Source organism: Talpa occidentalis, unplaced genomic scaffold (assembly GCF_014898055.3).
Source record: "Talpa occidentalis isolate TD23 unplaced genomic scaffold, MPIMG_talOcc4v2.1 talOcc4.7, whole genome shotgun sequence".
Lineage (NCBI taxonomy): Eukaryota > Metazoa > Chordata > Mammalia > Eulipotyphla > Talpidae > Talpa > Talpa occidentalis.
In genome coordinates, this window is record NW_023605083.1 from 56,024,188 (window position 1) to 56,047,779 (window position 23,592).

At 39.8% G+C, this 23,592-nt stretch overlaps 1 protein-coding gene across 1 annotated transcript; it reads left to right on the forward strand.

Moving 5' to 3' along the window:
* The first annotated feature begins 1,724 nt into the window (after positions 1-1,724).
* Positions 1,725-22,677, forward strand: RNF20 (ring finger protein 20). The gene is made up of 20 exons (XM_037492405.2): positions 1,725-2,273; positions 2,897-3,044; positions 7,646-7,813; positions 7,923-8,070; positions 8,221-8,403; positions 9,585-9,703; positions 10,616-10,762; positions 10,934-11,011; positions 11,211-11,330; positions 12,673-12,852; positions 13,716-13,851; positions 14,149-14,270; positions 14,396-14,766; positions 15,994-16,111; positions 16,702-16,851; positions 19,055-19,267; positions 20,119-20,244; positions 20,412-20,552; positions 21,236-21,337; positions 21,591-22,677. The coding sequence occupies exons 2-20, from the start codon at positions 2,916-2,918 to the stop codon at positions 21,765-21,767; spliced, it is 2,928 nt and encodes a 975-aa protein (XP_037348302.1). The 5' UTR covers positions 1,725-2,273; positions 2,897-2,915; the 3' UTR covers positions 21,768-22,677.
* Positions 22,678-23,592: the final 915 nt, after the last annotated feature.

The following is a 23,592-nucleotide window of genomic DNA, read 5'->3' on the forward strand; positions in this document are numbered from 1 at the left end:
ATAAACCTTTTAAAAGAATAAATGTTAAAAAGTACATTTTTTGTTATTAACCATAAAGGATACCTAATATGGTTAAAAATAAACAAAGCATATCCATTGGTCAAATAAAGCCTGTGAACCTGTAGTTTATAGACTTTGCACTAGAAGAAGCTTTGCTTCCATCCAGTGGTTTTAGAGGCAAGGCTTGCCCTGAGTAAAGCAGCCAAAGGATGATCAAAGAATGAGTTGGGGTCTCATGCAATGCTTTTCAGTGGGTGGCTCTCCAAACAGGATTCTTAGGCTTCTGCTTCACCAAACATAATACAGTTTGGTGAAGTCTATTTGGAGTTAGATACTTCCTTCCAGATTAGGCAAGGTGGTCTAGTTTCAGGCAGCCTAATGCACTTGGTTTCCCATTGTTCACCTTCATCTACAGCTTAAGACCCAGAGGTTAGGAGAATACAAGGACCAGTGTTTTCCTAGAACAGAAGAAATTCAGAGTGGATTAGGTTTGATCTTTTACTCAAAGATGCCAACATTTCTTTTTTCATTTTATAGATAGAGCAATCGTTCTTCCACTTCTGTCACCTCCCTGACGTCATCAGGTAACTTTTCAGTTCTGCAAGGCACACAGCTCTTTCTTGATAGATCACTGTTTTATCATGAAAACGCATAAGTTAGTTTAGCTGAGCAGGAAATAGCTTGTTATTGCTTAATATGAATACTTATTAGCTTAAAACAGACTTGTGTTACTATCAGAAACTTATTGATTTGTATTTCTTATCTTTTTCCTCGTCAATATCTTGTTCCAAAGAAATACAAAAACAGCAGTTGTCGGGCCTCCTTGGTGGCGCAGGCGGTTGAGCGCTGCACTCTGAAGCTGTCCAAAGCCTCTGCAGCGCGGGTTCGATTCCCAGCCAGCCAGGGAGATACATATATGGTGCAACAGACCTCTCCTGTCTCGCCCGCTGCTCTCCTCAGCAGTATATTTCATCAGTCTGCCTGTTCTGTTCCCCACTGTCTCTGGTGAATCCTCTCACGCTCCGAATCTCTGGCCTGTACCCCGGTTCTTGTATAAATAAAAAAAAAAATATTTTAAAAAACAAAACAAAACAAAAAAGCGGTCGTTGTCAATTCTGTTCGCCCGTCAGATTCTCTGGAGTGGACGAGGGTTGAGGAAAAGCTTTAAAAAGAGCCGATGCCCAGGTCCTACTCTAGAAAAATTTAAAAAACTCCCCCAAGTTATTCTAATGCGTAGGCAGAGCCTTATATAGTTCCCGGTAGGAAAAATGTACCAGCCCTGAAATCATCAACGCTTTGGGATTTCCTTCAGAGCCCGCCCTTTTAGCCCAAACAGGCTCCGAGTAACAATTTCCGGAGGTTTCTGAGGCCAGCTCCGGAGATGGACGGCACAGTCAGCCAATCAGCAGTCTCAACGACTCACGGCCGGCCCAGTAACAGGCAACAGAACAAGGCGCTGTATCCTAGAGAAACCGGGCTGCAGTGGCGAAGGGAACAAACCAGCCAAAGAAACCAGATGCTGTCCCTACAGACTCCGCGAGAATCGCGTCTACTGGAGTCGCCTTTCAACCGCCGGGCGTTGCCACGGCAACGGCGCTGCCTCCTGGGAGCATGGCGTCCCCCGAGGCGGCGCGTCACTTCCGCCCGGCTGGGTCTCTGGCGTCACGTTCGGGTTGCAGCGACTTCCTGTTTCCCCCCTTCTTCCTGTCCCGGGTCCTGCCTCCCGAAACCTTCGCGGGGTCTTCGCCTGCGCGTCTGGGTGAGGCGGGGGACTGAGCGGACCTTGGCGCACAACTGCCGGGAGTTCCGCTCCCCGGGGGCGCGAGTCGAGGGAACCCAGGTTAGATACCCGCCGAGGCTTGGCGCGACCGGACTGTGCGGGGCCTCGGAAACCTCCATCCTCTCAGTTCCGTGGCCTTCCTCTCCCGGGCCTGAGGTTGGCCGCGCCGGAGGCTGGGGTCCTTGGCTCCTCGCGAGTGGGATTGCGGCCCTGTCCGCCGCCGTCTTCTCTCTCTCCAGGCTACGTCTAACGTTGCTGCCACCGGTAACCGCTCTCCTGGAGCTTGAATTGGAAGCAGAGTCGTGCGTGGTCTCCGTCATGGCAGAGCTGCTTCCAAAAGTAGCAAAGTGCTTTAGCATCCACACCTCCTCCTTTGAGCTCTGAAATCCTGGGGTCCTGGTGGGGCTGCAAGATATTTATTCGCTTCCATCGTAAAAGGAAACCGAAGCTCTTGGAGAACTCACTGCTTCAAGGCGACACGGCACCTGAAGAGGTAGATACTTGACTGTGGAATTAAGTCCAGCTTCCCTAGGGTTGCAGAGACTCATGGGGGAGTGTTTGAAAAAAGGAAAAATGCTGCAGATATGAAAAGGAGAGCTAGCATTTCTGAGTACTTAATGCTAGGCATTATGCTGCGTTTTTTTTTTTTTATGCTTATTCATTCCCTCTAAGTGGCATAGGAAGCATGTCTGTTGTTATTGCTGGTTTAGGACACAGGCTTAGAGATGATAAATGAGGTGTCCATCTCCCAGCTCTCTTTCAGCTGTGATTCTTCCAGTATTATAGAATTAATTTCTGTATTTCTGATTTTGGCATTTCAGGAAGTGAGGTTTCTGAAAATTGTCTTGGTCTTTTCACATTCTGCTCATTGTCTTATTCCATATTAATATCCTATTTGGAGATTTGTAGTCATGTCAGTTGAGCTCTGATTCTTACTCCACAATTTACTTTTTTCTTTTTAAGAGGAATTTGGGGATTATGTTGCTTAGTGTGGAGTTAATGTATCCAGGCTATAGGGTGTGCTGGGAAAGTTGCTAATTTTTACATCCTAGCTGGTTTCTTTCTTGCTGATCTCTTAGCATATGTAACCTCAGTTTCTGCCCCTTTTCCCTCCAGGAAAACATCTTGTGTCAAGATGTCAGGTATTGGAAATAAAAGAGCAGCTGGAGAACCTGGCACCTCCATGCCACCAGAGAAGAAGACAGCTGTTGAAGATTCAGGGACCACGGTGGAAACAATTAAGCTAGGTGGTGTCTCTTCAACGGTATGTGGAAACAATGTGCTGAGAGTGAACTTTTCTTCTTTTGCCTGTAACCTGAAAGTAAGAATTAGTGAGAGTCTTTTGGAGTATGAGGAGTCAACTTGAAAAGAAGAGGGACCCAAGTAGGTGAAATGATGTAGTACTCAGCTCTGAGGAAGAGATATATTGATATTTGACCTGCATTTCCAAAGGTGTGGTTTTATTCTTTTGAGCCTGGTCCCTGATAAAGCATTGATTACAGTTATTTAGCAGAAGAAAGCTATATATTCATTCTTCATTCACTGCAAGTTTGGTCCCAGCACTAAGAGGCAGTGTAGCAAAATCATTGAGAGTGTATTGGAGAGGTCAGACTGCCTGGAGTTGACCCTCAGCTTGGTGGCTTCTCGTTACTCTCTCTGGGCCTCTTGTTTCCTTGTCTGTGAAATGTAATTACAGTACCTACCTCTTTGGGTCTGGACAGTAAAATGACAGTCCTTGTTAAATATTAAATATTATCTTTAACATGTATTCAATGTATGTGAGCTATTAAAAATTATTCTTGGGCTAAACAGCATGAACAAGTTGGCGAATAAAATAGATATTGTCCTTGTTCTTGTAGAGTTAACAGTTAAATTAGACTGTTATGCCCCCAAAGTCATAGTAATAAGTCTATTAGTCATCAGAACCTCACTATGCTAGGTTTTGATCTGAATCTGATGTGTGTTTTAGAATTCTGCCATGGGGATAGGGTGTTAAAGTGTTTTATATTTATTTAGCTTACAAACCCACACCTGTAACTTGTTTTGAGATGGAGGATCAGAAAGAATAATAGGAAATTCCGAGTAAATTGTTGATGAAATATCATTTCTGAGACCTTTTGGGGTTCAGTTACACCACGCTGGTACAGGGAATTTTTTTGTCTTAGCATCCCAAGGACATTTATTCATTCAATTTATATATATATTTGTTGAGTATCTGTTATTTGCCCAACACTGCGCTTTGCATTGGGATTAGCCCCTGGACTTCAGTTTGTAGGGTGGCACTAACAAGGAATCAGATTGTTAGAGTAGCATGAGGTAATGTTGTTTATAGGGATAACCGCTTGCTCTAAGGGAAGCACACATCCCAATTAGGACGTCAGCCAGAGGGCAGTGGGGAGCCATTGCAGGGTCCTTAAGCAGGGGAGTAGAATGCTCTGACCTATTTTTTGAGAACAGACTGTAGATGATCAAGGGTTCTTAGCAGGAATTGCCCTTGTGGAATTGTTCTCTTGCTCCTTTTCTATCTCTTTCCTCTCCACACCATCTCTAAGGGTGGGCAGCTGGGCACGTATCAGTGATTCCTACTCCGGTTGGTTGAAAATTATCCTTGAAGGCATTAACCCCTCCTCTGCACTTTGAGGTTGCTGTAGTGACCCAGCTGAGACTGGAATACAAAACTAGGAGACTCCAAAGTGCGCTTCAAGTGGGGACACAGACTGTGAATGGAGCTGTCCACTGGAACTGTGCTGAAATCTGGCAGGCCATCAGGACTTGGTACCGGGCACTAAAGTGCTATTGGAGGCCGATGCAGTAATTTTGATGAGGGATCATAGTGACTTGGACCACTGTAGATATAGTGTTGATAATATTTCCTGATGGACTGGATGATGCAAATACAAAATGATCCCAGGATTTTGGAAATAATGAGTTTCCATTTACTGAGCTGAGGAGGGATATGAACAGAGCATATTTTTGGAAGCTGTGGAAGATAAATTGTGAGTTTGGCTTTGGGCATACAAGTCTGAGGTATTTATTAAACCTCTGAGTGAGTAGTTAGTTGTATGTAGTAATCTGCAGTCTGCGAAGAGGTCTTGGCAAAGCTATACATGTGTGAACCATTTTGTAGGTGATATTTAAATCCATAAGGCTAGAGGTTGTCCCTAAGAACTGAGCATAAAGAGGAGGTCTGAGAACAGCATGCAGAGTTTTCATGTCAAGCTGAGAAGAGACTGGCCAAAGAGCCCAAAAAAGAGGGGAAATATGTGATCTAGGAGGAGAATGAGAGAGTGGAGTCCCAGAAACATATGAAGAAAGCATTTCAAGAAGGAGTTGATTAAATGCTGCAGGTGGGTTCAGTAAGGGGAGAATTGAGACATTAGATCTAGCAATAAAATGCTCTTCGGTAACTTGACAAGAACCATGTTTTAGTGGTGGAGATGGAAACTTGATTGCAGTGAGCTTAAAAGAATATGAGATGTGGGGCCTTCCCGGTGGTGCAGTGGTTGAGCGCTGGGTTGCAAAGCTGCCCGTGGCCTCTGTGGCACCGGTTCGATCCCCGGCTGCTCCCCGGCCACCGGAGGAGGGTCCCACATGGCGCGCAGACCTCTCCTGCCGCCCGCTGCTCCCCTCAGCAGTGTACTTTGGTCCTTCTGCCTGCTCTGCTCCCCCTCTGACTCTGGTGAATTCTCTCACCCTCCCGTGCTTCTGACTGTACCCAGTGCATGTATAAAGAAACAAACAAACAAACAAACAAACAAATAAATAAATAAAACATGCCTCTATTAAAAAAAAAGTTAAAAAAAAAAAGAATATGAGATGAAAAAGAAAAAAAAAGAATATGAGATGAGAGGGATAAGGAAAAAGAGTAAGGCCAATGCTATGGAGAGGTATTGAAGTAAAATAAAACACCAAGTCTGGTGGCTGAAGGAGGTAGAGAACAAGAGGATTAGAGAAGAGATCTACAACTTGATGATCCAAGCTATAGGAAAGATCATCTGTGTGGGCATTGAAGTCATTCAGAACCATGACAGGAATAGTATTGGAGAGAGTGATAATAAAGTAGGTGCTAAATCTTCAGGACATGTGGGGAAGTGACCTCGGCCTTTACAGACAAGTTAGCCAGGCAGGTTACAGGCGGAACAGCCCAGCAGCTTGAGCTGCAAAGCTCGGCAATTTTAGGGAACTAAGTGGATAATGGCCTGGGAAGTGCCATTGGAAAACAAGGAGGATACCCACCTAATTCCAGGCCCAGGGCTTTAAAGGTTGTGGGAGAGAAACAACCACCACTGGAGAAACCTGCAGGAAAACAGTGTCTCCTCCAGGTTTCAGTTAGAGCAGGAAGGGGCAGGCAGTGCTCAGAGAAGAGGATGAGGCTATGTTTACTAACAGTATTAGTAAAGTGTACAGTTGGAAAATCTTAGAGTGACATTGTTGCAGATATAGAAGAGAACTGGATCATGAGCACAAATTGAAGTTTTAAAAATGTGTGCATAGGGTGATAAGTTGTGTGAGCAGGTCAATGGGGAATTGAAGAGCTTTCTATGCAGTGGCTTCTATAAGAAGCAAAGTCCTCTTGATGAGTTGGGAGAGTTTGATCCTGTCTCAGCAGAGATTAGGACATAGCTCACTTGTTAAAGAAAGAAATGTTTCTGGACAAATTCTAGGATCTGTTCAGGTTAGGGTTTTGTTTTATAAAGACGCAAGTCTCCCTGGTGTACTGATTTTATCTAAAAGTCTTGGCATACTGGATATAGGAATGGAGTAGAGATGTGTATTCAGACTGGGGCTTGTTTGCAGAGATAGAATAAAAGAATTAGAGAATTCAGCCCAACAGGCAAGTGTTTGAGGGAATGTACTATAGGGTATAGCCAATGGAGACAGAAGGGACTGAGAGGGAGAAAGGTGAGCATTCAAAATTTGGGAGAGCTGGTATATTGGGGTAATAGCATGATAATAGCTAAACAGATACAGTTTTTATTCAGGGATGCGAAGTTAGAATTTAAAGTTTCAGATGTGGGGGCCTTCCTGGTTGTGCAGGGGTTAAAGTCTCAGCACTATCAAGCTATTGCCAGCCACTGCAGCATGAGATCAATCTCTGGTCAAGGAGCTAGCCACATGGCACAGCAGACCTCTCCTGTCTTGCCTACTGCTCCCCTCAGCAGTGTATTTCAGTAGATCTGCCTGTTCTGCTCCCCATTCTGTCTCTGGTTAATCTTCTCACCCCCTGGCCTACACCCCAGTTCTTGTGTGTATAAATAAATAAAAATAAATCTTAAAAAAAAAATTTAAGTTTCAGATGTGACACAGTCCAGATAATGGCAGAAATCCAAGATGTGGCTTTTGAAATACATAGCTGAAACAATGGAGGAGGTAGTCATTGGAGTTAAAGAATTCAAGATGCATTCTAGATGCTAGAGGGTTAGATGATTTGTCCTCATGTGTACTTGTTCACATGTATGTTAAAGACACCCAGATATATTGACTGGGGCCGCGACAGGAAAGAACCAGGTGCTGCTCTTGAATGAATGAAGGGCAGTGCTTAGTAGATTAATGTAGTGCTGATCCAGGGGAGGCTGACTTAGCTGGAGCAGCAGACCTTTCCTGTCGTGCCTGCTGCTCCCCTCAGCAGTGTATTTCGTTAGTCTGCCTGTTCTGCTCCCCACTCTAGCTCAGGTGAATCCCCTCACCTTCCCGTGAATCTCGCCTGTACCCTGGTTCTTGTATGAATGGATAAATAAAAATAAATCTTTAACAAAAAAAGAAAAGAGAAAGAAATGACTAATGAACTTATTTGCCTTTGTCTATTATAACAGCTGATTGTCTAATTTCTTTATGGACACTAATAACATTGCTTGTCTGGCGCAGGAGGAGTTAGACATTCGAACATTGCAAACCAAAAATCGCAAGCTGGCAGAAATGCTGGATCAACGGCAGGCCATTGAAGATGAGCTCCGTGAGCACATTGAAAAACTGGAGCGAAGACAGGCCACCGATGATGCCTCACTACTGATTGTCAACCGGTACTGGAGTCAGGTAGCAAACTTGTTTTATTTACTCAGATTTTTATTTGAGCATTTCAGTTCTTAGTAAATCTCTTTATTCCCAAAGTTGTTTTTTCATAATTGTACCTGCCTTTCCCTAGTTTGATGAAAACATCCGTATCATCCTTAAACGTTACGATCTGGAGCAAGGCTTGGGAGATCTCCTCACAGAACGAAAAGCCCTGGTTGTGCCTGAACCAGAACCGGACTCTGATAGCAATCAGGAACGGAAAGATGACCGAGAGAGAGGCGAGTATTTGGTGGGTCCTACCACTACAGGCTGTCTGTGTTTTGGAAGTCGCGCTTTGCTTTGAAACGCTCCATTTGAAGAAAAAAGTCGATTTTGGTATTTCCAGTTTTATAATTTTGGGGGCTTCTTTTTTCCCCCTGTGTCTTCAGGGGATGGGCAAGAGCCAGCTTTCTCTTTCCTTGCTACTTTGGCCAGCAGTTCCAGTGAGGAGATGGAATCTCAGCTTCAAGAGCGTGTGGAGTCCTCCCGTCGAGCAGTGTCCCAGATTGTGATGGTCTATGATAAGTTGCAAGAAAAAGTGGAGCTCTTATCCAGGAAGCTCAACAGTGGAGGTGAGGCAAGAAGCAGGAGATGGGAAGAGCGGGACAAGTAAGAACTCATCTTTGTATGCCAATGTGTAGTTTGCCGGCTGTGGCCTTACTTTTTATTTAAATTTCTTAGAATCCTCATCTCTAACGTTTTCTGTGACTTGTTAGTATTTTATTAGTGCTTCACATTTTGAACCATGTGGTAGTCCAATGAGAAAGTGGGTTATGAATCAGATCACTTTGGAAGTGTTCTGAGCATACCCCTGCCCATGGAGATTCTAATTTAGTTGGCATGGGAGGGGTCAGGGAAACGTTTATTATAAAAGTTCCACAAGTAAGTCTGATGGGCAATCCAAGTTGAAAACACCAAACCACCACAGGACCAAACTATTCTGTGTGCTGTTTTTAAAAGTAATGCCAAGGGCTACTCTGAGAGCACAAATTTTCTTCCTGATAATTATCTCTAAAAGGCAGCCTGTACCCTGTGAGTGAGTGTCTGGTTTCATTTACTAACATTTGTATCTCTTGACTCTAATTTTAAACATAATAACTTGGCGTAAAAAGTTTTGTAGATGTACTTATCTTCTTTGTAAATGCTGTCTGTGTGCATTTTGTTTTTTGAATTTTACGAGAGGCCCTAGCACAGTATTCCAGAATATTATAAATCTATGCTATTATTTATTCTTCATGGTTTTGTAATGGTCACTTGAACATGGAGATTTCTGCTTCCTCTTCCCTTTTATTTCTCTCTTAGTAGAGAGATGCTCCATGATGGTGTTAGTTAACAGGAATTTGTGATAGCCTTATAAAATAGATTTTTATTGCTGTTAAGTCTGACACTGTCTAGAGATACCTTTTCTTGTCTACAATTTTAAAATGTAGGTTTGTTGGGTGTTTGTGCTTATTAAAATAAAGTTCTAGAACCACCCCATTTCTTTTTTTTGAAGCATTTTTAGAAAAGGATGGGAATTGGGTGACCTTGGCTCTGTGTCTGCCTTTACAGAAGCACAAGGGTAGCAGCTCATCTTATCTGTGGGTCCTTCATCTCTCAGGTGAAGGTGATAAAAACCAGCCTGCTTCTTGAGGCTTTGAGGAAAATAAAATAAAAGGAAAATAAAAATGAGATACCATGTTAATACTTTGGTGGGATACACAGTTTTAAAATTGGATGCCATCAGTGCTAAAGTACAGTTCTTCTTCCTCAGATAATCTGATAGTGGAGGATGCAGTGCAGGAGCTGAATTCCTTTCTCGCACAAGAGAACATGAGGCTACAGGAACTGACAGACCTCCTTCAGGAGAAGCATCACACCATGTCACAGGAGGTACTTGAGCAGAAAGAAGAGATAGCAGTTTCTAGGACCTGGACAGACACTGACTCAGAAATCTGAGTGCTTCAGACATCAGCTTACTCTAGAAAGCCTATTTCTGTATTGAAGAGCATGCAGGGCAGGCTTAAGGAATCAGCTCTGAGAGATCAGAGTCTAAGGAAAGATTAAGGGAAGAATATAATTGAATACTTCCCTTGACTCTTTGTTTAAAGAACTTATATGATCTTTATCTTTCGGAAGAAATATCATATGGGGTTTTATAAAACAACATATTAAACCCCCAATATAACGAACTGCCCTAAATAGAAAAAACATGTACAGTGTTACTGAGGAAGAGGTTGATAGAAAATCAACTGAGAATGAGGCAAGTAGAACTTGAGGAATGTGGGTTTTCAGTCCAGACTTGGACACAAGTTTAATTACAGCATTAAATAATACTAGCTGATGTGTAGCTCCTAAATAAACACAGAACAAAAGTTTTCCTGTATTTAAAGTATCTGATTCTAGATTGCTCTGTAGTCAGTTTTGAAAAAAGAATGGAAGTTTCTTGTTTGTTCTTTATGGGTTCTTTATTTGTGGGTGTAATGATGGAAAGTTGGGTGTAATGATGTCTTTTCTGAATGTATGAATTTCTATCACCTGAAATATTTGGCTTGTAAGATCAACGATATTTTGTCTCAAAAAATACACATTTTCTGATGGGTTTTTGGTCTATCTAGGGAAATGGTGATTCTTAGAGGTAGAAAAATTGATGACTCTTAAGTTCTTATAGACTTACACAGTTTTCATGGTTGTAACAAACCCAGAACTGTTAAAGGAATCTACCTGTGATATAAGGCGTTCATTTTCTAACTTGGTCTTTTTATTTTTGCTATATTTTTCTGAATACCTGTCTTTGGAATGTAGTTTTCCAAGTTGCAGAGTAAAGTGGAGACAGCTGAGTCCCGAGTGTCTGTCTTGGAGTCCATGATTGATGACTTGCAGTGGGATATTGACAAAATTCGAAAGAGGGAACAGCGACTCAACCGACACTTAGCAGAAGTCTTGGAACGGGCAAGTGCTTTTATTCATAGTTGGAGGGCCAGAACCATCTTAAGGAGTCTACTCAGAAAGAATGGATTTGGGTGGTAGTAATTGGGGCAAAATGGACTCCTTTGAAAGTACTTTGGTTATCACACTGAAATCTTTGGGTCTCCCACCAAATAATCTTTGTCTTCTTTGCAGGTGAATTCAAAAGGTTATAAGGTATATGGCGCAGGGAGCAGTCTCTATGGAGGCACAATCACCATCAATTCCCGTAAGGTAAAATCAAGTGACTCACTCAGGACACCTTGTTCGACCTGGTGTACCCTGTTGTGCTTGGTGCTTTGGTTGTGTTCATAAGTAGCGAAGTGAGGTTTTGCTAGAAGAGGGGTCAGTGAAGATGGAAGCTTAGGAATGAGAATGATTTAAAAATTCTTTTTCTTTTTTCTTCTTTTACTATTTTCCTGCTTCTCTCCAGTTTGAAGAAATGAATGCAGAGCTTGAAGAGAACAAAGAGTTGGCTCAGAATCGTCACTGTGAATTGGAGAAACTTCGGCAAGACTTTGAGGAGGTCACGACGCAAAATGAAAAGCTGAAGGTAGGAGGCACTTCTCTTAGGAGCAGGACAATGAAATGTTTTGCTGAGCAGCTCACATCCATACTTGTGAGCCCTCATAATTTGTGAGGGAAAAGAAAAATGTTAAGTTTTGTTGGTAAATCTTTTAATTTACTTGAATATTTCCTTATTTTTACCTGCATTTTTATGAAAAGGATTTAATGCAACCTAAACAGACATATAAACTGATTGAAGTGCTTTAACTGAGGAATTGTTGGGGAAATGAGGAGTAGGGTGAAGTAGGGTGAGGCCTCAAAATGAATTTCAGGGCCTCCCCTGGTGGTGCATGCAGGTGAGCGCCACGCTATGAAGCTGTCCGCAGCCTCTGCAGTGCTGGTTTGAACCTGGCTGGCCGGTGAGGGTCCCACATGGCGCTGCAGACCTCTCCTGTCGCGCCCACTGTTCCCCTCAGCAGTGTATTTCATCATTCTGCCTGTTCTGTTCCCCTCTCTGTCTCTGGTGAATCCTCTCACCCTCCTGTGCATCTGGCCTATACTCTGGTTCTTGTATAAATAAATAAATAAATAAATAAATAAATAAATAAAATGAATTTTAAAAATGGGCTTTTATAGCAAATGTGTGCAAGGAGCATGCACATCCTGTTGGAGGGCAGGCCCTTCCTATGTCAGAAATTGCTGGATGTGGGCCACAGAATTTGACTCTGCAGATTGTAGTTGTCAAAGAGCAAGAAACATAATCAATGAACCTATTTGTTTTCAAATCTGCCCCTTAGAATTTTACTCTCTTCAGATCCTCAGGGAGGTGGAAGAAAATGGAATCTGAAATTCTTCCCCTTCCTCTTTCAGTCGCAGCCATCTGTCTTTTCTAATTTGATTTGTTTCTAGGTAAATATTTGAATAATGATGCCTGAACTGAAAGAAAACATTAAAGTATTTGGGTAATTAAAGCCAACAGTTGCTTGGGAAGAGCATAAAGAGAACAAGATAAAAGTTAATGATTAGTGTCCTCAGTTATGTTCTAAAGCATAAGCATCTTGACAAATTTTATAGCACTCTTCTTTGCTTCTAGATCTGACAGATTTCTTAAGGGTCTTCTGTCATCCTTAGATCTAGGTTGACACATATCAATTAAAATTGTTCTTTGGAGAAAGAATTTGGGTACCAGCTAGTATATCATGGGTGTTCTAATTTAATTTGGGTTTAATTTTACATAACTAGAGGAGTGGTTAGATGCACTACAGTCTTCATAAAGCTTGTCTCTGTGTGTAGGACATCAGTGAGTTTAGATTTCATTACCTGTCTAGTGTCTAGGACACAGATGCTAGATTCTGTTTCTGATTTTCCTTTTCCTTGGGCTTCCTAAGGTGGAGTTGCGGAGTGCAGTGGAGGAAGTGGTTAAGGAGACGCCGGAGTATCGCTGCATGCAGTCACAGTTCTCTGTCCTGTACAATGAGAGCCTGCAGTTGAAAGCGCACTTGGATGAGGCTCGGACCCTGCTTCATGGCACCAGGGGGACCCACCAGCGCCAGGTTGAGCTCATTGAGGTAAAAGCGTCACTTTGTATATGAGCTTTTCTACCTCATAGATTTTGTAATTTTACTCTCATGTGCAGTTAATCTGATTTATTCAGCAAACATTTATCTTATTTATTCAGCAAACATTTGTAGAGTGACTGCAGGTCTTTACTCTGCTGGTTCATGTGTATTTTGCCCTAAAGGATCATATGTCTGATTCCAGTCCCCAAAATGAAGTATGAACCTTAAGGCTAAAAACAAGTTTACTGATAGATAAAAATAGGAGAAGGGCCTCCTTGTAGTGAGAACAGCAGATACATAAATAGTTTATGTGTGGCTGAATCCTTGAATGCATGGAGGCGTGGTGGAGGGAAGCTGTGTCACTGCTTACTGGCCATTACAGCCTGTAATGGCAAATGTAAATCTTTTTTTTTTTTTTTTTTTTAAGGCAGAAACTTTCTATTCATAAGTTCACTTTTGTATCTTCCATAGTCCTTAAGGTAATATTTATTGGAGCCTCCAGTAGCCTCCAGAATTGTGTTGGTCTTTTACTATGTGTCTAACAAATGAATAGAATTTAATATATTGATACCTTACTGTACATTATATACTATTTTATTATTTAGTTATTCAACTAAATTGTGACATTTCAGAGTTAGGGGCTATTTCTTTGTTTCTTCAGTTTTCTGCCACTTCTCAAGTCGGTGTATATAGCTGTTGGTGCTTGAATTGATTGAATTGGAACTTACCAGAGTGTTCCTTCTTTTCTTAGCATTTTCTTTTTCTCTTCTTAGGTTCTTATAGATCAAATGTAGGAGACATGATAATAAAATCTGATGATGATATTTCCACATTTTGATAAGAATTTTTGATTGGCTCCTTTCTCTGTGTAGCGAGATGAGGTTAGTCTTCATAAGAAACTGAGGACCGAAGTTATCCAGCTAGAAGATACCCTGGCCCAGGTCCGTAAGGAGTATGAAATGCTGAGGATAGAATTTGAGCAGACCCTTGCTGCCAATGAACAAGCAGGTATAATTTTTCTCCTCCCATTCTGCATTTTATCTGCTGAAAATACCTTCCTGAAAGACACAACATGATCACTAGGATTTGTTAATACCAACTGGAGCTCAGAAGTCCCGAAGAACCTAACATCAAATCCTGTGTGCATTTTGGTTCAGAGCCAGGGTGTTTGCTTTTTTAACTTAGTCTAATTTTCTCTTTTGTGAAGGAATCTTTCTCAGAGGTTCCTGATATGTTCTGCGCTTTCTCTCCTTGTGCCTTGCCCTTATCACAGTTCCTCATAACATTGCTGTTGCTGTATTTAAGGCCCCATAAATCGGGAGATGCGACATCTTATCAGTAGCCTTCAGAATCACAATCACCAGCTGAAAGGGGAGGTCCTGCGGTATAAACGGAAACTGAGAGAAGCCCAGTCTGATCTGAACAAGGTAACCAAAAGGAGTAGAGTACTTCTGTGTTATTTGTTGTTAAGTTTTGTCAAACTGTTTTTAAGTGAGGAAAACAGTGTAGTTACCGTAAGTGATGTGCATCTATTCTTTCTTTGTCCTCCCAGACACGTCTGCGCAGTGGCAGTGCCCTCCTGCAGTCTCAGTCTAGTACTGAGGACCCCAAGGATGAGCCGGCAGATGTAAAACAAGATGCTGAGGACTTAGCTGCTCAGACCTCTTCATCAAAGACATCGCAGGAGGAAGTCAACGAAATTAAGTCCAAACGGGATGAGGAAGAGCGAGAACGAGAAAGGAGGGAGAAAGAGAAGGAGCGAGAAAGAGAGCGGGAAAAGGAAAAGGAGAGAGAACGAGAAAAGCAGAAATTAAAAGAGTCAGAAAAAGAGAGAGATTCTGCTAAGGATAAAGAGAAAGGGAAACATGATGATGGAAGGAAAAAGGAAGCAGAAATTATCAAGCAATTGAAGATTGAACTCAAGTAAGAACAATGTTCAGAGTAACTGTTTCTGACTCAGAAGCTAAGGTTAGGAGCTCATGCATGGATCGTTTGGTCAATAGCATGGATTACTTGATAGTTGTAATATTAGGGGTGTAACTGAAAGTATAATTAGTGTGTTCTCAACTCTTGATCAGATGTACAGCACAAATGGCCTACATGGCTATTGCATAGTTTGATTCAGTGGTCAGGTCTTCATACATCCTATGGTAGTGGCCTTATTCTTCATGAATCCAGATTAAGGGAAGGGGTGGTTGAAATAATATTCATGAGAATTATTGGAAATTGCTGCTACTTACTGGATTTGGGCAGATTGCTGCCATCAGTTGTAATTTAAATTATACTGGGTAGAGTATGTATCATAATTTGAGTAGTAATGATCAGTTTGCCTGACCATTCGTTTGTGTAATATCAGATCGTTACAAGAGATTCTTTAGAAGATTTACTTCTACAGGCATTGAAATAGTGCGATCAGCCTGTAACCCAATGAAACCCCTCATGTATTGCCCCTTACCCTATGTAACCTATAACTCATGGTAGTTATGTAACCTGTAACTTCTGGTAGAACTGGTTACTTCTTGCTTCCCATTAATTGTGTTTGAGTCTTTATTGCTGATTGGATTGAGGGACCACTGTGCTCAAAATGTGAACTTCTTTGGTACAGAAAATTACAGTTTGATAATTACAGGTTTGATATTTAGTAAGCGATGGAGTTAGTCTTTGATGACTAATCACTCAGTTACCAACTTTTGGATTAGTAGTATATTTCAAACTTTCAGTTTTTTCCTTCCCTTCCTCTTGTCTCTTTAAGGTTTTGTTTTTTTTTGTTTTTTTGTTTTTTTTTACTTGTGATAACAGAATCGTCTGGGAGACTTAATATATGCTTGGATCTTATCCCAGATCTCCTGAATTTTAGATTCAAGAGTGGGGCCCCAGAAACTTGCCTATTTAATACATGCCATATAAATGTTTATTTTGTAACTTGACATTAGAGAACTTGGTTTGAAGGGAGATATGATTCCTTTATAAAACTTTCTTTTTTGCACTTTTCGAGTATATCTAGAAGTCTCTTGTAGTCTGCAAAACTTTTGTCTTTTAGTTGTGTTCTATAGCTGTTGTAAAATACTTTGCTCAATTCAAAATTTCCTTGCTCTGATGCTCTTGTTTTCTCATGATGTCATTTCCCTCCAATTACCACCCTCATCACAGGAAGGCACAGGAGAGCCAAAAAGAGATGAAACTCTTGCTAGATATGTACCGCTCTGCCCCGAAGGAACAGCGAGACAAAGTTCAGCTAATGGCAGCTGAGAAGAAGTCTAAGGCAGAGGTAATCTGATCTGCCATTACCTGTTACTCTGGTTGGATCTTCGTTTGTGGGGTTTTCCTTTACTCTTCTGAAAGATATAGTTTCTTTATCTTTAAAGTCAGTGTTCAAAATTCAGTAATATTTTCTTTCAAATGCCATCTAATGTAGAGATTTCCAGATTCTCCTCTACGAAGTTAGATTTACTGGGGATATGTAAGTAATTATATCAGAATTATTTGGTGTAGACCTAACCTTTTCAAGGTTTTTATTCCTCCTTCCTCCATATAAATCACTGTTACAGTGATTCTCTTATCTGATTACTTTAGGGAGGAATATCTTTTTCTATTAAAAATTTGGGACCTAGATAAAAGGGGTAGAACTAATCTAAAGAAAGGCACTCTTCAAATCATTGCTCATAGAAGCAGGTAATGTCAGAATGGAATGGTGTTAAAACAACGTGCCATGGTATACTAGCACACCATTTATCTCTTTTTCATAATTATGTAAAGGCTGTTTTACTGTTATGGCCCTTTACCTGCACAGTATTGATTGATTTTTGAAGTTGTCTTATAGCCTTTTCTTTGTTTTATGTGATTCCTTTCCTCCTGTAGTTGGAAGATCTGAGGCAAAGGCTCAAAGATCTAGAAGATAAGGAGAAAAAAGAGAACAAGAAAATGGCTGATGAAGATGCTTTGAGGAAGATCCGGGCAGTGGAGGAGCAGATAGAATACCTGCAGAAGAAGCTGGCCATGGCCAAGCAGGTGGGCACACTGTCTTCATTGGATTTTAAGTAAATAGTACCTGACAAATAAGTTATTAACAATGAAATCTTCTCTCATTTCAGTCTGTGTATTTGGATTGTTAATGTTTCTTTCTCCTATATGTTTGTTTTCATACTGAAGTCGTTCATATTTTGTTTTGTGTACTTGTTGAGGCAGGAACTTTGTTTTCAAATGGAGAGCCAGTTATCCAAACATTGGTTATTGAGGAATTTATCCTTTCTCTGCTAATCTGGAATTGGGTTAAAGGAATATAAAATTTTATATATATAATAATTACAAATGTATGAAACTAAGAAAAACATATCCCCTCCCACAGGTTATAAATAACATTAACTGCTTTTTTTCTGGGTTATAGAACTATTGAAGAGTTCCCCTTCCTCATAATGAACATGTATTTCTTTATTTTTAAGTCTAGTGAATTTTATTAACATTCAATAATAAAGATACCAGAAGTGTTTGGGAAAACCATTTGTGTTCACTGAGGGTAACATCTTCACATTAGTAAGAAACAACAAAATGACAAATGGGTAATTTTAATGGCTACTTAACCTTTAAATATCTTGACAAGCAGAACTTTATTACAACCTACATATATTCATTTTGTAAAAAGTGGGATTTTGGCTTTTCTTAAGTCTGTTAATTGCCACTCTTCTCTCCCTTTCTAAAAAAGTAATTATTTTTTGGGCCTCCCCTGGTGGCGCAGCAGTTGAGCGCTGGGCTGCGAGGCTGCCCGCAGCTTCTGCAGCACTGGTTCGTTCCCCGGCCACCGGCGAGGGTCCCACAAAAAAAAAAAAAAAAGGTAATTATTTTTTTTAATCAGGATATAATTAATTGTCAGAAGATTGTACACTGTACTGGGTACTAGTACAAGTGGAAAGACACACTGTGTTCTTACATAGGATTAATATCTTAAACATGTTCATTTTCCCTAAGTTCAGGTGTAAATTTAATGTGATCCTAATGAAAATTTTAATGATAACTTTTGTTTATTTTTGTACTAAATAAACTGATTTTAAAGTACAACTGGAAAAGTAAGAATGGCCAGGAAAACTGGAAAAGAAGAACACTGGGACTGAGAGATGGCATTTCTAGTCTATCAGATGTTAAGACATAAAGTTGTAGTCAGTAAAATAGCTTGGAACTAAAAGACAGATGGTTAGGGATGCAGAGATGGTCTTGAAATGTACATGAGTATTTAATATGTGATGAACATGCATTTAAATCAGCAGGAAAAAGGAAGACTATTAAATGTTGTGGGGGGAAAAGCAAGATAATATTGGAAAAACACTCTATACTAGTATAACTTCCAAGTGGATTATAAATATAATATTAAGGAAATAAATTCATAAAAGAATTTCGAGAAACAGGATAAATTCCTTTGTAAATTTTGGAGTAGAGAATGTCTTTCTAACTTCATGTGAAAATCTCAAAAACATGAAAGAAAAGATTAATAATTTTGATGTATGGAAAAAAAAAATCACATATCCAAAATTTATACATGACAGCAAAGCTAAAAGATACTTGGAAAAAAATTCTAACTCATCACAAAAGTACTTTTCTTTCTGATATATAAAATACTCCCCAAAAAATGCAAGTAAGAAAACGCAACAATCCAACAGACTAGGTAAAAGATAGAAATAGTTCACAGAAAGGAATACAGATCAATCCTGAACATATGGAAAGATGCTCATTCTCATTTATAGTAAAAGAAGTGTAAGTTAAAACTTTTTTTGATAGTTCTTTACTTATCAGATTGTTAAAAAAAAATCTTGAGCTATTTGCAGAACTATTGGAAAAGTCTAACTTAAAAATGTTTTTATAATTGTGGAAAAGTGTAAGAATATGTGAGATTTTTTTATGATAGAAGTTCTCTTAACCAATTGCTACTTAATCAAGATCGGTTTGATGAATTATGATGTGTTTATTTTTTTGTCTGTTTTACCTGATTTTGAGTATGGGTCAACCAATGAGCATTAGACTAACATTCTGTACCAGTGGTCTCAGGTGATAAGGCTTCTTCTGTATGCCTGGAGCTAACCTGGTGACAAAACTTCTTAAAACTAAGCCTCTCTGTCACTAGGTTAATTTATTTCTAAATGAAGAGTAGGAAAGTTTGTTTTCCTGTGCCCATTTCTTTGGAGTTAGAAGATTCTGTTAAAATGAAGATTTTTCTTCACTGTAGGAGGAGGAAGCTCTCCTCTCTGAGATGGATGTCACAGGCCAGGCCTTTGAAGACATGCAGGAGCAAAATATCCGTTTGATGCAGCAGTTGCGGGAAAAGGATGATGCAAATTTCAAGCTCATGTCAGAACGTATCAAGTCCAACCAGATCCATAAGTTGCTTAAAGAAGAGAAGGAGGAGCTGGCAGACCAGGTTTTGACACTGAAGACTCAGGTAATTAAAATGAGTAGAGTTTTCCAGAATTTTCTTGAAAGTAGGATTTTTTTTTTTTACATGAAGATAATGATTATCATAGCATCTTTTTTCTGTGTGTGTGATAGGAAAAAATCTTTGAAAACTAAATGTGCAAGATTAGGGTATCGGAAATAGATTATACACCCCTATCAAAGACTATAGTATAGCTATTAAAAGAAATGGGGATCACTAATATGGAAAAATGTGATTTGTCATCTTTTGTGCTAAAAATGCCTATGACTTTGTGTGTGTCTGTGTATGTGTATTGTATTTAAAAAATTTCTAGGTGACTGCTTGAAAAATTTAAGAGTGGTCTCCTTTACCTTTAGATGTTTGAATGAGAGTTTCTGAGTGTGTGATTTTACTTTATGCCCTTTATTTTTGTGTGATTTTTACTTTGTGTGATTTTCACTTTTGCAAGAAAAGTTGTAAAGTATAAGCACTTCGCAACCTCTAACCATTCTGAAAGAGATATACTTGGACTTCTGTTTGAGCTGTTATTTACATGTGCTAGTATGAAGTGCCAGGTTTTGAGGATTAACATGGCCAAACAAGATGAATATCCCTAAACATCATTTCCTCTATTCTTGGAAATTTGGAGAAGGATTTTTTTCAGTAGTTTCCCAGGCTCTTAATTGAATCATCAGCAATATTTTGCATTAAAAGTGAAGCTTTTAATTATCACAGTCTTGCATGTATTTTGTAGGGTTCATGGATAGAATCAGTAATGGTTTGAGATTTCTAATGGATTCCCTTTTGTCATCCTATAGATTGAGTTTCATCAGTCTTCTTTTTCCTTTGTTTTGCTAAAATGTTTTTCTTCTTCCAAGGTTGATGCCCAATTACAGGTAGTAAGGAAATTGGAAGAGAAGGAGCATCTGTTGCAAAGCAACATTGGCACAGGGGAGAAGGAGCTGGGTCTTAGGACCCAAGCTTTAGAGATGAATAAACGCAAGGTATGATTGATTACTTTGTAATCTGAAGTGACAGTTTGTCTTCTGGGGAACAAATAAGTATAACACTGATGAAATTATAAGTTTATTCTATTGCTTGGACTTGGATTAATGTTTTGCCTAACTGGAAGAAGGGTGATAGGATAACTTTATTCCTATATCCCTCACAGGCCATGGAGGCAGCCCAGCTTGCAGATGACCTCAAAGCACAATTGGAGTTGGCTCAGAAGAAGCTACATGATTTTCAGGATGAGATTGTGGAGAACAGTGTCACCAAAGAGAAGGACATGTTCAATTTCAAACGAGCCCAGGTAAGGTCAATTGTTTTCTCTGCATGTCACCTTATAGATGTTTTCTGAGCTCTGGGGTGACTCAGATTGTGAGAATCATTGGTTTAATGTATGTCATTTCCCACTTGATTATAGGTTCCTTGAGTGAAGAGATGGACTCTGTTTTCTTCACTGCCATGTCCTCAAAGCCTGTCACAGTTCCTAGCACCCTGTGGGCATAAAATAAATACTAATTGAATGAATGAATCAGTCAATTTGTAAAGCAGTAGCAGCATGGCAACACTCGAGGATTTTAAAGTTCTACAATTTTTCTATTTTTGGCATGGCAGATGTTTTCATGATGCCTTTCTCTCCTTATCCATAAATCTGTAAATTGTTTTATTCCCATCTACCTTCAACTTAAAATTAATTACCTTTAAATAGCTTTTTTTTTTTTTTTTGGTAAATTCATTCCCTCTAAAGTCTTATATGATATTTTCACAGAACTGAGTTACTGATAATCAGCTGCAACTCAGGTTTGGTGATATGGTTGTGGTTGTCTATTCTGAAACAAACTTGCCATTTGTTAATTTCCAACATTCCTAAAAGATAATTGGGTATGAAGAGTCCTTTCCAGAAAAAAAAGTTCAAGTTGGAGCAATTGTTTTTCTCAAAGACGACACGTCTAGGGGAATGACTTTAATGGATGTGCTGTCCTTCCACAGGAGGACATCTCTAGACTCCGGAAGAAGCTGGATACGACAAAGAAACCAGATAATGGACCCAAGTGTGATGAAATTCTGATGGAGGAGATTAAGGATTACAAGGTTAGAAAAACTGCCTTAGTGATTTGTGGTTTTTTTGGTCAAGGCCAGAAATAGCCTACTGATAGACTGGGAGAATAATGCCGAACTTCTTTCTATGAAGGTAACCTGAGAATGGGGAGAATGGTACGTTGCTGTCTTCGTGTGTAGTGGTGCTCTTTGTTGTTCTGTTTTCTTATATGTGAGAGAACATTTGGGTCATAAATGTGTGTTATGGTTTATGGTTACTCACTTTCTGACTTCTTTCCTTTTTTAGGCACGCCTGACCTGTCCATGTTGCAACATGCGTAAAAAGGATGCTGTACTTACCAAGTGTTTCCATGTTTTCTGCTTTGAGTGTGTAAAGACACGCTACGACACCCGCCAGCGTAAATGTCCCAAGTGTAATGCTGCTTTTGGTGCCAACGATTTCCACCGCATCTACATTGGTTGATCCAAGCCAAGAGAAGAAGAGGGACTGGCTAAACAGGCACTTACTCATTAACCACTGAACCGCTACCTCTTCTTTCCTTGACTGTCAGCTACGGGGCAGTTTGCCCTTCGCAGACTTTCCTTCACAGACTTTACATCCAGGTTCTCCTCTTTAGTAGCTAGATAACTTCAGGGGAAGGACTGGGAAATGCAGATCTTGGATTTTAGAATGAATTAGATGCAAACAACTCTTACTTGTTATCCTTACCAGCTTTGGTTATTTCCTGCTTTTAGACTTTTCAACATTTTCTTCTTCAGGCTTACTGTATAATCTTGGATTGTCCATTCCTCCTGAAGAAGTTGGTATTTTTGATATGCAAAAAGGGAACAAAGTGTAGAGACGTGACTTGGGGGGTGGTGATCTTTTAGAGGTAAGTGATCTATGGGCACAAACTTTTCTTGATTTGGGTAGTAAACTTTTTGTAAACCTGAGTTATAAAATGGTGTGATTGTGCTACTCTTTCCTGGATGGTTCGAGGCCTTAATGAAATTATGTCCAGGATCATTCAGTCCATTTCCAATTCACTAGCAAAATATCTTGTTACGGTCAGCTGGGTTGTTGAAGTTACTTAAGGTTTGAATGTTTTACTCATCGAAGTCTTTAAATTTCTTAAGGCCAGAATAATTTCAAGTTATACAGCCCCTTTAATCTTATAATGAAATCAGGACTGGAGAGGATGGGGAACATGACTGAAATGGTAAAGAGAGCTTCTGGGAACTCTTAAGGACTTATACAGGGAGGCCTTGGTGAGCTGTGAATTACTCTTGTCTTCTCCACAGGGATTGTTGTGATCCCTGTTTTCCAGAAGATTCTCTGTAATGTGTCTGTAAGACTTTGTATTTCACTTCAATTAAAGCAGGATTCAGTTTGCTTTTGTGTTTTTCTTTGAAACTTTGTCTTTATTAGTTGATTTTACAACTGCTGTTCAAGAGACTGTGTGTTTAAAATATTTTTTTCTTTGATTAATTGAAACACTTTTCTCCTAGCTTTATTGAGTCTGCTCTGGATAGAGATTATGCCTAAATAATGATGGTTTATTTAACCAGTTATTTCTCTTCATAATTTATCTGACCCACATGGTAAGACAGCTATTCTGAGAGTAAGTTGAAATTTGGTGGTTGTATGTTTGTTGGATTGGGTTTATACCATAGGAAACCCCTGGCTTAGCAGTAACTTAATTTCCTAAATCCATAATTGTTCCACCACAAAGAAAATTGAGCTTTGCCTTCTGGGGCTTTCTCCCCAAGTTTGGTCTCTTCCCTATGCTTGATATCAAGGTCTTATTTATAGAACACTTGATAATTACTAAAATTAGGACATTGGAAAGGACATTATTTTAGCACTCTAATCTCAATATCCAGCAGAGGGCCTGGCACGCTACTCAGAAAAGGTTTGTATGATCACGTTAATTCAGTTCTATGGTTCTGCTAATAGATCTTCACAAGTCTGCTTTTTTGGACCAATGTGAAATCAAACCTTACTCCTTTTTTTTCGCCCCTAAACAATCATTCTTCCTATAGTGAAGTAACTTTTTATATTTGGATTATCCTAAAATATTAAATTGCATTTTTTATTTCTTTTGTGATGATAAGAAGAATTAGGAATTCTGAAATGAACACCTCTGTTAGAGGCAACCTAATAATAGGCTGGGGAGTCCTTTATTATAGGTTTGATAACCTTTTTTTTGAGGGAAGTTGTAGACAGAATGGAACCATGTATATTTGCATTAATAACAATGTGCCCTGAGGATTTGAAGTTATTGAAATACAGAGTGGAATGACTTGAA

What these genes read in the sequence shown, in the direction of transcription:
- RNF20 (XM_037492405.2), top strand. Translation starts at nt 2,916, where the DNA reads ATGTCAGGTATTGGAAATAAAAGAGCAGCTGGAGAACCTGGCACCTCC. An exon ending in TCACCATCAATTCCCGTAAG is followed by an intron (nt 11,012 to 11,210) that starts GTAAAATCAAGT and finishes GCTTCTCTCCAG; the next exon opens with TTTGAAGAAATGAATGCAGA. An exon ending in TTTTGACACTGAAGACTCAG is followed by an intron (nt 19,268 to 20,118) that starts GTAATTAAAATG and finishes TCTTCTTCCAAG; the next exon opens with GTTGATGCCCAATTACAGGT.